The following is a 14,629-nucleotide window of genomic DNA, read 5'->3' as shown; positions in this document are numbered from 1 at the left end:
AATATATTATATCATATTAAAAAAAGTGAAAATTTTTAATATAAACATGGGTTAAGAATAATCAAGGAATAGGCATACATGGGTGTTGATATATTTTTTGTATTTTATGTATGCCTATAATACGCATGCACATGGTTGGAAAATAAGTTAAACAATCAAATGAACAAGTAAAGAAATACAAAATGGGATACCATTTCTTAGTTTTAATGGGAATGACTATTTTACAATGAAATAAAAATATGCTTTGTTTTTTTTTTGAGTTTCATTTCATTTTTTTAATAATAATAATATTACCATAGTTTTAAGGTATATAAATAATGTACCATATATGGAAACGTATTTTTAGTAAATTAAATAGAGAGGTATAATTTACGATTTTCCAAAATATTCGTGTATATATACAATTTTCCTTAACTATAATATACTTGTAAAATAATAGAGAAATTATAAAAGGATTGGATTAAAAAAAAATATCGTTATCTTTTCTTATTATTAAAATATAATGAGTTTAATAATATAGACAGATTTTGACATGAACGTTCATAATATTTTGTACTTTCTTATATTACATTAGCACATATTTTTACATATATGATCTGTACATATAAAATAAAAAAGATATGGTTTCTTTTAATTAATCAAACTATGGATGAGCATAAAGATTGAACATAAATGTCATAATAGGATGAAAATATTTAAAAAAAATAATTAATTTTATCAATTTGTTCAAATATGAAATAGTTAGTAATTCCCCTTTATAGATTAGTTGTGGATATTTTCCATTTTATAAATATGTGCATATGAAATGGGTGAAATATTTTCACTTGCAATATTAGATGTATAGCCAAACTTGATTAAACTGTTCAGCCAACTTCAATATGATTGCAAAGTGTGTACTTGCCATTTCCTATAGTATTGTAAATTGTATAATATAAACTATTTGTTGAATTACATTACATTTTTAAGATAATTTATTTTTATATCAAAGGTGGTAATTATAAGAATATAGAAAGATATGAGGAAAAAAAAAGTAATAAGGAAATAGGGAAATGTAGATATTAATTTTTTTCCATATAATTTTTATTGTAAAAATATTTTTATATATTATATAGGGTAAGGTAAATAAATAGTATATACTTATTTATTTGGATTATATTATATGCATATCTACGCATATGTATGTATATATATATTTGGCTTAGCCGTTATTTAATATATTTAAAAAAATATACATATTTAAAATAGAACTGGGGTATTGCAATAATATATTATTACTATAAATAAGATAGGAAAATATATATAACAAAAAATAGAAATAAAATATTAATACTTGGGTATGCACATATAAGGAGGAAAATGAATTTAAAAAAAATATAAAATTAAAAAAAAAAAAAAGAAATAGCGTTAAAATTAAGCACTGGAATGAATATGTTGTGATTTTTGTAATAGTATGCCATTTCTTTTATTTTATTATTTTGGTAAATTAATTTATATTTTTTTTGTATATTTAATATTATTATTTATATTTTTTTAAATTTAACAAGTTTAATTATATATCTATAGTGATATTGTAGGGGTGGAAATAAAAAAAAACAATTTATAACGATGAAATAAATCAATAAGAAGGATAAAAATATTAATATATTTTGAAAGTGTTTCATTGAAGGAAGCGCATAAATGTTAATAAAACAATGCACACATAAATACAGTGTTTATTAAAACTGTTTCCTTTTATTTAGTAGTTAAATATATTTGCTATTTCTTTATTCCGAAATTGTTACAGTATATATATATATTATATACGTTGTAAGGAAAGACAAAGGAGATATTATACATATACAACGATATAATAGTTTCAATTTGATTAAGTTTAGATAAAGTTTAGTCAGGGAAAAAAGGAATAGATATATATATACACACACATGAAAGGAAAATAATGTTGGACATAGTAAAGGAAGACAACTTAATTCAAAACACATTTCAAATATGTTTAAAAAAGGAGGCTGCAAATAATATCAAATTCCATCTTGAGACTTATGAAAATGAACTAAAAGAAAATAATGATGAATTATATTTTAAAGTAGATAATTTATATTTTATATTATTACATAAGATAGCAAGTTTGCATAAACAAAAAAAAAATTGTTTAAGTTATTTATGTTCTTGTTCTGTACGGTTACAAGATAAAAATTTTTTTAAAAGCTTAAATATAGATTGTAAATCTATAGAAAATATAACCAATGAAATATTAGATCAAATAATAAATAGTACAATTATTTATTTGGAAAATTTAGATGTATATCCAAATGTGAAAATATCATATAAAGAAAGAATAAATGTATTTTATGAATTTTTGAAAGGATCTTGTACATCTAGATTTTTAAAAAAATTATTATCTGTTATTGAAGAAAATGATAAAAATGAGAGTGAAAATAATAAGCAATTAAATAAATTTTTTAATCCAATAATTGATATGATTTTAGAAAATTTGAATTCTAGAAATTTAATATATCCTAAAAATGATGTAGCAATACTTTTAAAATTTATATCAAGTTTTAAGCAATTAGCTGATTTAGTTGTTAATAATAAATCCATATTTTTATATCTTAATTTGAAGGATAGGGTAAAGGATCATTTTTCTCCATTGCCTTGTTTCAAAACAGAAGAGAATCAAAAATTAGATGGAAATAAAGAGGGTGAGGAAAAAACAGACAAGAAGGAGGAAGTGGAAACAGCCAAAATATGCGGGTTTGATAAAAATGGGAAAAGCAGTAATGATAAAGAAATTGGAGGGTGTGGATATAATTTACAATTAAGTAGTTTGTTAGGAAGACTTATATCACCTACAGTTATAACAATGCCAAATATAAAAAATAAAGAAGAAATTGCAATGTATAAATATTTTTATAATAGTACAACAAATAGCTTAAATAAGATGACATTGGCTAGTTTGAAAAATATTTATACAGTAGTACGAGGAGATACAAATTGGATTTTAGAAAATTGTGTTGAAATAATTAAAAATTTATTAAAAGGTAGTAGTGAAAGTAAAAAAAGAGTTTTATTATGGTTAAATTGTATATTAATATCTAATGAAAAGAAAACTAAAATAATGTATCACTATTCTACTTATCCACAATCTTTAGATAATTCCTATGGATTATTTTTAAAATTATTAGGAGAAAATTCCTATGGTTTTTGTTTAAACATATTATGGGTATTATTATGTTTATGTGAACCTATAACTATTAACAAAATTAATGATTTAGATTTATATTTTTTTTTAAGAGACGATCCATTTTCTGGATTTATTTTAAAAAATATAACTAACCAATCTTCATTTGAAGAAATATCAAATGTTGAAAAAATAAAAAATAAAGTTAGAGATTTTGAAAGTTTTAAAAAGGAGCCTAAATTTATTACTTGTATATTTTGGATGACATATAAAGCCCTTAGTGTTTTTCTTAAACCCTCGATAGATGAATTTATTAGAATAGTTCATGGAGTTTCAAATGCTAAAGATAAAAATATATATTATATGAATATACATACATGGAAAATATTTTTATATAATTCTCGTTTTGCTCAACTTTTATTCAAATTTTTGAATTTATGTATGAGTTATATGTTAAATGTAGTTTATTTATATGACCGTGATGGTAATTTAGATACATCTATGAAATCATATTTGGATGAGCATAAAGGAAACTATTCACAGTTAGTTTTGAAAGTTTGTCCACCTCCTAATGAGTCAAATAATGAAAAAGACAGATCAGCTATCCAAAGAAATACAGGAAATAATATAGAATCAAATACCAGTGAAGAAAATCCATCTAATAATGATAGAATGGAGAGAGAAAATGGGGGTAGTTACTCTGAAAATAATTTATGTGCATCTCCCCAATTTTCTATAATTCCAACATTTTTTTTAAGTGACGTATTTGAAATAATATTTTTATTATACGAGTTAGATACATTTAAAACCCAAAATCATGAAACATTTATGTCATATTTAAATTTAGATTTATTTTTAGCTTTTACAATTTTTTCAATGCTTAGTGAAAAACATATAAAAAGTATCCATTTAAGATGTGAATCAGCTCCTAAAACATTTACTTATTTATATAAGTTAGATAATTTAAAATCAATAATTGAAGAATCAGATTTAACAAAAAAATATATTATAAAATCATTGACAAATGTTTTTATATCATCTCAAAAAGGTGAATATGCAGAAAGAATGCAAACTCGTTTACATATTGTTGAAAATTTTAATAGTTTTTTTTATAATAAAATATATGTAAATCAATTTACCCAATTAATTATAAATAATAATAATCTGTTTGTACATTTAATCCATTTATTATTGAATGATGTAAACTTTTTGGTTGAAGAGGTTGTATCATATTTATCTGAAATCAAAAGACGGGAGGATAAAAAAAAAGCTAAAGAAGCATCACGAACTACTTCAAATACAAATAGAGGGGAGAGAACTGGTGATGGAAATTCACAAAATGAAGAAGGAAGTTCTCATCAAAGTGGTAATACAGATAGACGTAATAGAAATCGAAGAGAAGGAAATGATGGAGAGGAAGAGGATGTACTAAATGAGTTTGATGATCAAAGAAGACGTTATGGAAATAGTTTAAATATGAATTATGAAAATGAAGAAGATAATGAAGAAAGAGAAGATAATGGGGGTGGTGGTGGTTCAGATATATCAAGTCAAAGCATGTCAAATTTAGCAGCTAGGACAAAAATGATAATAACATATTGTTATGAATCTTGTGTATTTTTAAATTTATTATGTAAAAATTATCCAATAAATATTGTAACATCAAATACTATATTAACTCAAATAGTTACCTGTTTAAATTGTTATTTTGATTATTTAGTGGGACATAAAAGTTTAAAGATAAAAGTAAAAAATATGGAACAATATAATTTCAAACCTCAATTATGGCTAACTATCATAGTAGAATCATATTTATATTTATTAAATTTAGAGAAAGATTGTCAAGATCTATTAATAAGAGAAATAGCTAATGAAGGTAGATATTATAAACAAGAGATTTTTAATAAAGCATATTATATATGTAAAAGAGAAAGTTTATTAAATAAAGAAAATCTAAATAAATTTAAATTATTTTGTCAAGATATAATTGATATGAAGGATGAAGTAGAATTATTTGATGACACAACTGATATACCAGAGAAATATTTAGATCCTATTTTGCAAGACATAATGTTTGATCCAGTTTTATTACCAACATCTGGTATTGTCATCGATAGAAAAAATATTGAAAGACATTTAATGAGTGAGCCCAATGATCCATTTAATAGAGCTCCTCTTTCAAAAGAGCAATTAGTTCCTATGCCAGAATTGAAAGAAGAAATACAAAATTATGTCAACAAGTTGAAACAAGAAAAAATGAAAAATAGAAAAAAAAAAAATGTTGATCTTGATGCAGATATGGATCCAAATGAAGGAACTGAAAAAAAGGAAGAAAAACATGAAGAGATTAATTCAAGTTTTAACAAAAATGAACTTGATTAGCTTGATTATTTAAATATATTGTAAATAATGATTAAAATAAATGAAATAAAACAAAAAAAATTGCATTATAAGTTGGGGATGAGCTTGCTATATGAATACTAAAAGATTTTATATCTTCATTAAATATATGCGCTTCCCCGATTTTCACTAAATAGAAATATATCCCCACGCTTTGATACACTATATTTTGTTGTTATTCCCGTTTTATTGTGTTATTTTTATTTACTCAGTTTATGGTAAATAGCTGATTTATTTTAAAGTATAGTTGCATTTATGTGGCCGCTATTTTTTTTATTATTGACTTCGTTTTTTTTTTTTAATCTATATGCATATTGAGAAGTGCATATATCATCGACTTTATATATGTAGAAATACGCTAGCTAATAATAAATTGTATACTCGAATTAAATTCGAAAAACTCAATGGCAACACTTGTGAGAGAAATTATTAAGTGTGTGTCAACTAGCTATATTTTATGAAAAAAAAAAAAAATTTTTTTTTTTTAAATTATCATTATGTTAAATGGCTAGCTGGTAAAAAAAATGTATGTATTAAATTCAAATAAAGTTAGGTCACAAAATAAGTGAATATATGAAAAACTAAAAAATATAATCGTTTTAAACTGAAAAAATTGTTGTGTATTAAAAATGAAAAGCCAAATTTGTAGGTAATAAAAGTATGAAACAAATCAAAATAAAACACGGGCATGTAATGTGGCAATGCCTGTGTGTGTTTATGTGTATGCTTATGACTAATTCGAGGAAATGAATGGAATGTCAGGCAATTAAAAAAATATATATATGCATGTCGAAATGGGTGCATAGGAACGATTGCGGAAGGAGAATCAAAGAGAGCGATATATCTTAAATCCAACAAGAACAAAGCAAGCCAAAAATGCATATGTTTTCCAATATTTAAAAAACATAAATCTTTTTAATTTTTTGCTATTTTGAGCAAAATTTAAAGTATTTTTTGACATATCTTCAGTTTTATATTGTAATGCTTTGATGTTTCCTCCGGATTCGTATAATTTGTCTATATGATTATTCATGACAGAATTTATTTTATTTAATTTTTGTTTAACAGCTAATATTTTTTCATCTTTACAGCACTTGTTTAAATTTCTAAGTGTCTTCCTCATATAAGACTCCATAGTATATAACTTGGATGGGTTGATATTATTTATATTATAATTTTGATTATAAAATAGATCTGATTTTACACATATTTCTAATTTTTTTAAAAATTCAAAAACATAATTTTTAAAATATGCTTTTGTATCTAATCCAATTAAAAAAAAAGCTAATTTTTTTTCATTACAAATTATAAAATATATAGTTCGGTTATCCCAATTAAGTATTTTTTTATTACAATTATTATTTTTTTTTTTTGTAGCAACTAAAATTTTTTTTATTATATAATCAGCTGATATATCTAATTCTCTATCAAAAAAACTGCTTTTTACTAATATTTCAGCATCATCTATTGATGCTGTACAAACATATAGAAATACTTCGATTTCATTTTCACCATCTATTAAATTTTCATCACTGCTTTCATATTCATTTTCACGATAAATTGATTGTTTTTCACTATTTGTTTTACTTTCTACTTCTTCGCTGTATAAACTATTAGAATATTCTGCATCACCATCTGAAATTATGTACATTTTGCTGATATTTTTATTTTTGTAAAATTCTTCTTTCCCTTTCCAGCATTCATAAGGAGTAAGAAAATTTATTTATACATAAGAATATGTAAATATGGAGAGTAAGTTATATATTCTTAATTTGGGGCTGGGGATGTGCTATTAATATGTTTTACATTGGAAAGAAAAAATGAAATACATTTATGAGAAATATTCATATGATATATATAATATAAAAAAATAAAATAGTACAAAATAGGATAATTATTTGGTATTGCATAATATGCAAATAAATTTTCCCCGTACAAGAAAAGAAGCCTATTTATATATATACTTTTTTTACTATACAATAAGAGATAATTAAGTGGTAAAATTATGGTTTTATTTTTAAAATTTTTTTTTATAAATTATATACAATTTTTACTTAAAAAAAATTCATATATTATGATTCCGATTTTTACAAATATACATAATATATTTACTATTGGTTATATTTCCCTTTGAGTGAAAAATGGGGTTTGACAATATACACAACCCCCGTTGTTGGTGATATAAAATTTATTATGGAATAATTTATAATTTTATTAAAAGTATAATTTGTTAAATTTACTTATATATAAAATGATAACTTCTAAGTTTATTATCATATACATATATTCAAAAATGATATATAAAAAATATATAGATGAAGAAAAAGAATAAATAATGGAATAAAAAAAAAAACGTGAATTTTTCATAACACATATTTTTTTTTATATTTATTTATTAAATGGATTGCTTTTTAATTTCATAAACATATACATTTCCATCAGTGGATCCACAGAATAAAAATTGTCCATTGGCTGACCATGTAATTGATGTACACCATGGTAATCCAACTTTATATTGTTTAACTGGATATATTTCAGCAATAATTAATTTGCTTTCTAAATTCCATATTCTTATAAATCTGTCAGTAGCTGCACATAACCAATAGTCACAAGGAGAGAAGCAAAGAGAGTTTATAGTACAACCTGTTTCTAATGAATATAAATGTTTACCTTCATTTACATCCCATAATTTAGCTACACCGTCTTTACCACCTGATGCACATAATGATCCATCGGGGGATATAGTAACAGTATTTAATACACCAGTATGAGCTTCTAAGTTTTTATTTAAATCACAATTTTTTAAATTCCATACTTTAACTAATTTATCCCATCCACATGATACAATAATGGCTTGTTTTGGTGATGGAGAAAATCTAACACATGTGATCCAATCAGTGTGTTGTTGTTCTGTTATTGTATATTTACATTGTGCTAAAGTGTTCCATAATTTAATTGTTTTATCACGGCTAGCTGATACAATTTGTCTATTATCAGGACTAAATGATACACTAAAAACATCAGATGTATGTCCAATAAATGATCTAATTGTTTCTCCTAATGATAAATCCCACAAACGAATTGAATTATCCCATGAACCAGACAAAGCAAATAAACCGTCTGATGATATGGATACATCACTAATTGCTTGTGAGTGTCCTGTTAAAGACTTTTTGGCTGTTCCAATTTCTCCTGACTCGCCATCTGGGTTTATATTCCATACGATTAATTTTTTGTCTACGTAAAGGGAAAAAATAAGATATAAAATGTGAAGTAAAGAATAGAAAGATAAAAATAAAAACTTATTACATAACATAATCGATCATAATATGTACATTTTTTTTTTTTCATTAATCAGAATTAAAGTTCTATGCTATTGTTCTCTTCATTATTATAAATGTCAGAGTGAGCTGGGATTAGCGTTGTCATCATTATAATGAAATTTTTATAAAAGCTTTTAAATAATAATAGTAATTATATATGCATAGGCAATACTAATTGCATTTTTATAATACAAAAGGGAAAATGTGCATAAAGAAAAGATAAAACGTTGTTTTTTTTGTAAGAGTGAGGCTTAAAGGAATAGAGAGATGTATAACTATTTTAAGTGTTATACAAATATGTAGAAACATAATAAAGGTCTTCTAGTAGGTTGGTAAGCAAACTTTTATATTATTCTCTCTATACATTTACATGCACATGTATATTAAAAGTAAGGTATGTATTACAAATGTTTTTTATTATATATATGTAAATTACCTCTTGAAGCGCTAACAACAGTTTTTAATTTGGCGTCTGTGGGTGTCGAAACAGAGGTAACCCAATCACTATGTCCTCCTTCTAAAACACCTTTTAATATTATTTGTGCTTCTTTTATGTTATCCATAATCTTAAAAATTATACTTGACAATGATTTATCTATAAAAATTAATTTTGTTAATTATATATAAATATCGGTTGCTTATGGTATTGTACACGCTATTGAATATAAGTATATTTATATAAACTGGAAAATGAGTGAAATATATATATTATTTCATATATGGTAATGGAAATTAATAAAAATTATGACTTGTTCATAAATTAATTATATGTAAAAAAAATATATGGAATATAAAATGGGAAAAAAATATGACATGGTCATGTAATAATTGAAAAAGAAAAATATATTATTTTATAGGGTTTAATACAAAATAATGTTATATAAACTTTTATTATATTTGAAAAATGTACATAAATAATGTATAATAGTATCATGCTATGGGTCATAAGATCATTCACATGTTTCCTATAATTTTACTAATATATAATTATATTTACATATATATATATATAATACAAATCAGTATTATTTCATAAATAGTTTGTTTTTTTCTATACCTTTTGAATTTTATAAAAACTCGGAGGGAAAATAGTAATAATAATAATTAATGTTTTAAAAATAAAACAAAAATAATATTAAAAAATATATTTTTTTCTTATACCAAATAAAGGTATATTTTCGTTGCGTATTTTTAATCTTATAAAACAAGTAAATTATTATATATACATATAATATGCATTTTATATTTACTACATATAAAATACCTTCACCACAAAAAAAAATTAATTATAATGGGCTTCTGGTTATTAGTTCTATATATACATGTTATACGATTTTAAGTAATATATGTACATAAATTATTATATTACAATTGATTATATATTATGCATTATGGTTAATTTAATACACCTATATAAAATATATATTTTTACAGAGGGTATTATTATTATATATATATACCGTGATTATATAATTGCTTTATTATTTAATTTTTATATGTAATAACTCAAAAAAAAACGGCTGTTGAAATATACTAAGGCACATTCATTAATATAGTTTTATTTTTTTTTTATATTATTGTGTATGGAAAAAATACTGAAATTTTTTATTATAATATTTTTTCATTGGAACGCTAAAAAATATACAAATATATTTATATGCATATTAAATTTTTCTGTGTAGTTAATAAATTATTTCGTTATAGAGCTTTAAGGGGTGGAGTTGAATTCATAAGGGGGAGAGGTAAATTACTACGTATATAAAATTCACCAAAGGTGTATTATTAAATATGTTATGAAAAAAACATATAATAGTTTATATAAAAAAGTAAATAAATTTACAAATAATTCCATATAATCTGCTTATTACATAATAAGGGAAAGGGAAGTATGAATTTGTTTAGTACTTTCTCATAACTGCAGCCTTTGAAATATATATAATTTTATAGTTAATATTAAAAAAAAATAATAATAAAAATAACTGTTTTTGTAATGTAAAAATTAAAAAATATATACATTTTTTATGGCATATTTATAGCTATTAAATTTTTTAAGGCCAAATTAAGCGTTTATAATAATTTTCAAAATTTTCCATTTAATAGCAAATATAAAAAAATGGTATCCCTTTAATATTTCTTTAGCTAATATATATATTATTATTCTATATAGGCATAAAAATGGTATGATGGTTATTTAGTTTGTTTTTTTTTAAAAGTGTAAACTCGCTTTAGTAAATGGAATACAATTTGGTAGTATACTATCCCTGGCAAATTATACTAATGTGTTTTTTTTTATTTTGGTGTATACAATTATTTAAATAATACACAATTTTCAATAAAAAATAAAATTATAATAAAGGTGTAACGATATAAATCATTTATATTGAGTAATTAATTACACATTTTTTTTATTTTCAAACTTGTATTGAAAAATTGTAGAATTGGGTACTTTATATACACACATATATATAGTACCTTTTAATATATGACAGATTAAAACATGTTTAAAAAAAAATATAGGAAATACAAATAGTCTTTCCTCTAATATAATATATATAGGTGTTCCTTTTAATTTTTTTTTTATAATACTCTGAAACATATGATGTGTTTTATAAAAGTTTTAATTATTTTTTAATTAAATTGTGTCTTTTCCGCCATTTTTTCATTTTAATATATATATCATGAGTTATTAAAATTAGCAGCTTTTTCGATAAGCCAAAATTGTGAATATACATTTTCAAATATAAGGTTTATTATTTAGTACAAAGGGAGCAATAAAATAAAGTTAAGAAATCTATATTAGATAGATAGTAATATACCGTATATTATATATTTTTTGTTCCCCTTTTTTTGCTTAAAATTTTTTGTTCCGCTTTATTATTTTTTTTAATGTGTAATAAGTGAAGTTTAAACGCAAATATGTTATTTCATTATTTTTATAATAACATAATATGCTCCTGAATATATCAAAAAAAAATAAATAAGACACTTTAATAAAAAATTAAGATAAATAATTCCAATTATTACATACATTTTTAAGTATTAAAAATATATCGAATTTAATATGTATCGTATGTACCGTAATATTTAGTTACAAAATTTGGATGGCACATTTTTTTTTTTTTTTTTTTTTATTTCCATACATTCGAGTATTTTCCCTATGCCACCCATTTTGTTTGTATGCAAATATTTTTTCATTTACACATTGTAATTGTTTGATTAATATTATCACGTTTTTTTCCATTTTTTTTTCCTCTTTTTTTTTCCCCATTCTTTATGATATACCTTTAAAATTACAAAAAAAATGCTAAAGACAAAATTGTACACAAATTAGTTAACATGGTGAACATAAAATAATATAATGAAATAATATGTTTTAAATTTCTTTTTTAATCTCGAAGGAATATCTTTTCATTTTTTTTATTTTATAAATAAAAATGGCCAAGGTAAGAACAAAATGTATGATTTTGATTACATTTTTTTCCTCCTTTTTTAAAATTTTATTAAAGACTTAACATATTTTATTTTTTTTAAGGGGTCGGCCAAAGAATTATTTAGACAAATGAAAAATGAGGTTATAAAATAGTTTGAAGGATTAATACATGTATTATAGTTGTATGTACATAATTAATATACACACATTTGAAGTAATATGGAATTATTATTTTTTTTTTTTTATAGCTAAGGTATGGGGGAGAGGAACCAAATTGTCTGGAAGTGGTTTCATGTGACATGAGCTCAGAATATGAAGACTTTAAAACATATCATAATGAAATAAAATATTTGAAAAAAGAACAATTAAAAGCATATATTTGTAAATTGCGGAAAGAAATAAAAAATTATAAAAATAGAGAAATAAATTATATTATAGAAATAAAATATTTAAGACGGAAAATAATAAGATTACAAAATGTGATTGAAAATGATAAAGTTTTAAAGAGAGATTATTCACTAAAAAATGATAACAATAATAATAATAATACAAATTTGGGACTTGATGAAAATTTAATTTTTACAGCCAACAATTTTAATCATAAAAATAGACAAAATAGTATTAGCAAGTCAGAAAAAAAATACAGGCCAAGCACGTCCCTAACATATAATAATAATGCTAACAACATAAACAATGCAAACAATTACATTAGCAGGTATAATGACAATTGTAATAGCAACTCCAGCATATGCAGACGGTCGTATGGGGGAAAAAGCTGTTTCAAAAGTGAATCAATTCGAAGCATTAATCAGGATATTCATAAAGGTAGGAGAATAGTAAGTGCAAAAGATTTATGTTTTGATAATAAAAGGAGGGAAGAGTATGACAAGTATAGTGGACTTAGTAGAAAGATTGGTGGAGGGAAAGAATTATGGGAAAAAAATGAAAAAAAAAATGCAAGTAAAAAAATAATTCATACTATAAAGCCTATTGAAAAGGTTTATTCGTGTGGTAAAGCTTTTGATTTCAACAAAAAAAGTTTAGACAATAAAAATTACGAGAATAGTAATGACAGATATCGAACTAATCGACGTGAGCATTCTTTATATAATTTAAATTTGTACAAAAATAGTAAAGATATATGTAGTGAAAAGGGAGAAAGAAAAGATACTTTTATTTCAAATCGAAGCTATTCTTCAGCATCTAAATTTGAATTAAAAAGGCATCTAATTTCAAACAATAAAAATATAAATCGTATGTCTAGTCATATTAATAGTATAATAGAAAAGGACATAAATAAATACTACAATTCTAAAGAAAGCATTTTAAATCAAAAAAATGGAAAAACAAACAATATTAAAATAAATAAAAATACATTTGATGTATATAATAATGCATATCATCAAAAAGTTCTGAGCAAGAAATATACTTCTCCATATGCCTATCAAAATAGTTCCAAAAATAGCAGTAATAAAAAAAATAATATTATAAGAAGAAATATAAAAAATGTTGAGACAAAATTGAGTAAACAAGTAGTTGGAAGTGATTCCATTGATATGAAGGGGGATATTAAAAAAGAGAGTTGCAGTAATTTTATAAAAAAAGATGACAGTGATAATGTCCAATTAGAAGACGACGGGAACAGTTCGAGCCCTGTTAATAAAATCAAACAATATTTTCAAAGTGAAAAAAAAAAAAAAAAATCGCCAAAAAAATTTGAAAAAAAAGTAGCAAAAAAGAAAGGAAGCAAGATCAGTGAAAATGAAAAGGAAGTTAAAAAAGAAAAAGATGAGAAGCGAAAAAATGATAATTGGGGAACAAGTTTAAAATGGAAAGGAAGAGAAAGTAGTGAAAAATCAGAGACATCTTTTAATCAGATAACTGAAAAAGAAACAAAGTCTATAGAGGATAATAATACAAAGTTATTGAATTTAAAAAAAGTTATACAATCTGATCTTAAAGAAAATTTTAAGCAAGAATTAGAAAAATTAAAAAAGAGAAATAATATTTTAATTTCAAAACCGGATGTTTATTGTGGTATACCTTTTGATAGTACTAGTGGTGGAAGTGAAAAAGACAATTACAGTAACAGTAATAATAATACTAAAAAAATGAATGAAAATAAAAACAAAATTAGTGCTAATTATTTGAAAGGAGCAAACATATCAAATACACCATTTAATGACATTGAAAAAAGAATTAGTAATTTACAAAATTATTTGAAAAAAAACAAAAAGTAGAATTTCAAAAATCTATTTTTTGCAAAAATAAATCAAGTGTTTGAAAATTTTTATCTTGTTA

General features: G+C 22.9%; 4 protein-coding genes across 4 annotated transcripts; 2 read left to right on the top strand and 2 right to left on the bottom strand.

Annotated features, from left to right (window-relative positions):
• Nucleotides 1-1,936: 1,936 nt before the first annotated feature.
• Nucleotides 1,937-5,557, top strand: PVVCY_0700400 (ubiquitin conjugation factor E4 B, putative; the record flags this gene model as incomplete). Its single annotated transcript, XM_008628008.1, has 1 exon — nucleotides 1,937-5,557. One exon carries the CDS (start codon nucleotides 1,937-1,939, stop codon nucleotides 5,555-5,557), a length of 3,621 nt encoding a protein of 1,206 aa, XP_008626230.1.
• Nucleotides 5,558-6,401: 844 nt separating this feature from the next.
• On the bottom strand, nucleotides 6,402-7,226 carry PVVCY_0700390 (SNARE protein, putative; the record flags this gene model as incomplete). Its single annotated transcript, XM_008628009.1, has 1 exon — nucleotides 6,402-7,226. One exon carries the CDS (start codon nucleotides 7,224-7,226, stop codon nucleotides 6,402-6,404), a length of 825 nt encoding a protein of 274 aa, XP_008626231.1.
• A 744-nt stretch (nucleotides 7,227-7,970) lies between these two features.
• Nucleotides 7,971-9,461, bottom strand: PVVCY_0700380 (receptor for activated c kinase, putative; the record flags this gene model as incomplete). The annotated part of the gene is made up of 2 exons (XM_008628010.1): nucleotides 7,971-8,812; nucleotides 9,335-9,461. 2 exons carry the CDS (start codon nucleotides 9,459-9,461, stop codon nucleotides 7,971-7,973), a joined length of 969 nt encoding a protein of 322 aa, XP_008626232.1.
• A 2,871-nt stretch (nucleotides 9,462-12,332) lies between these two features.
• PVVCY_0700370 (conserved Plasmodium protein, unknown function) lies at nucleotides 12,333-14,568 on the top strand (the record flags this gene model as incomplete). Its single annotated transcript, XM_008628011.2, has 3 exons — nucleotides 12,333-12,341; nucleotides 12,431-12,469; nucleotides 12,577-14,568. The coding sequence occupies 3 exons, from the start codon at nucleotides 12,333-12,335 to the stop codon at nucleotides 14,566-14,568; spliced, it is 2,040 nt and encodes a 679-aa protein (XP_008626233.2).
• Nucleotides 14,569-14,629: the final 61 nt, after the last annotated feature.

This window comes from Plasmodium vinckei (assembly GCF_900681995.1).
Source record: "Plasmodium vinckei vinckei genome assembly, chromosome: PVVCY_07".
NCBI lineage: Eukaryota > Apicomplexa > Aconoidasida > Haemosporida > Plasmodiidae > Plasmodium > Plasmodium vinckei.
This window is presented reverse-complemented; position numbering and strand designations above follow the sequence as displayed.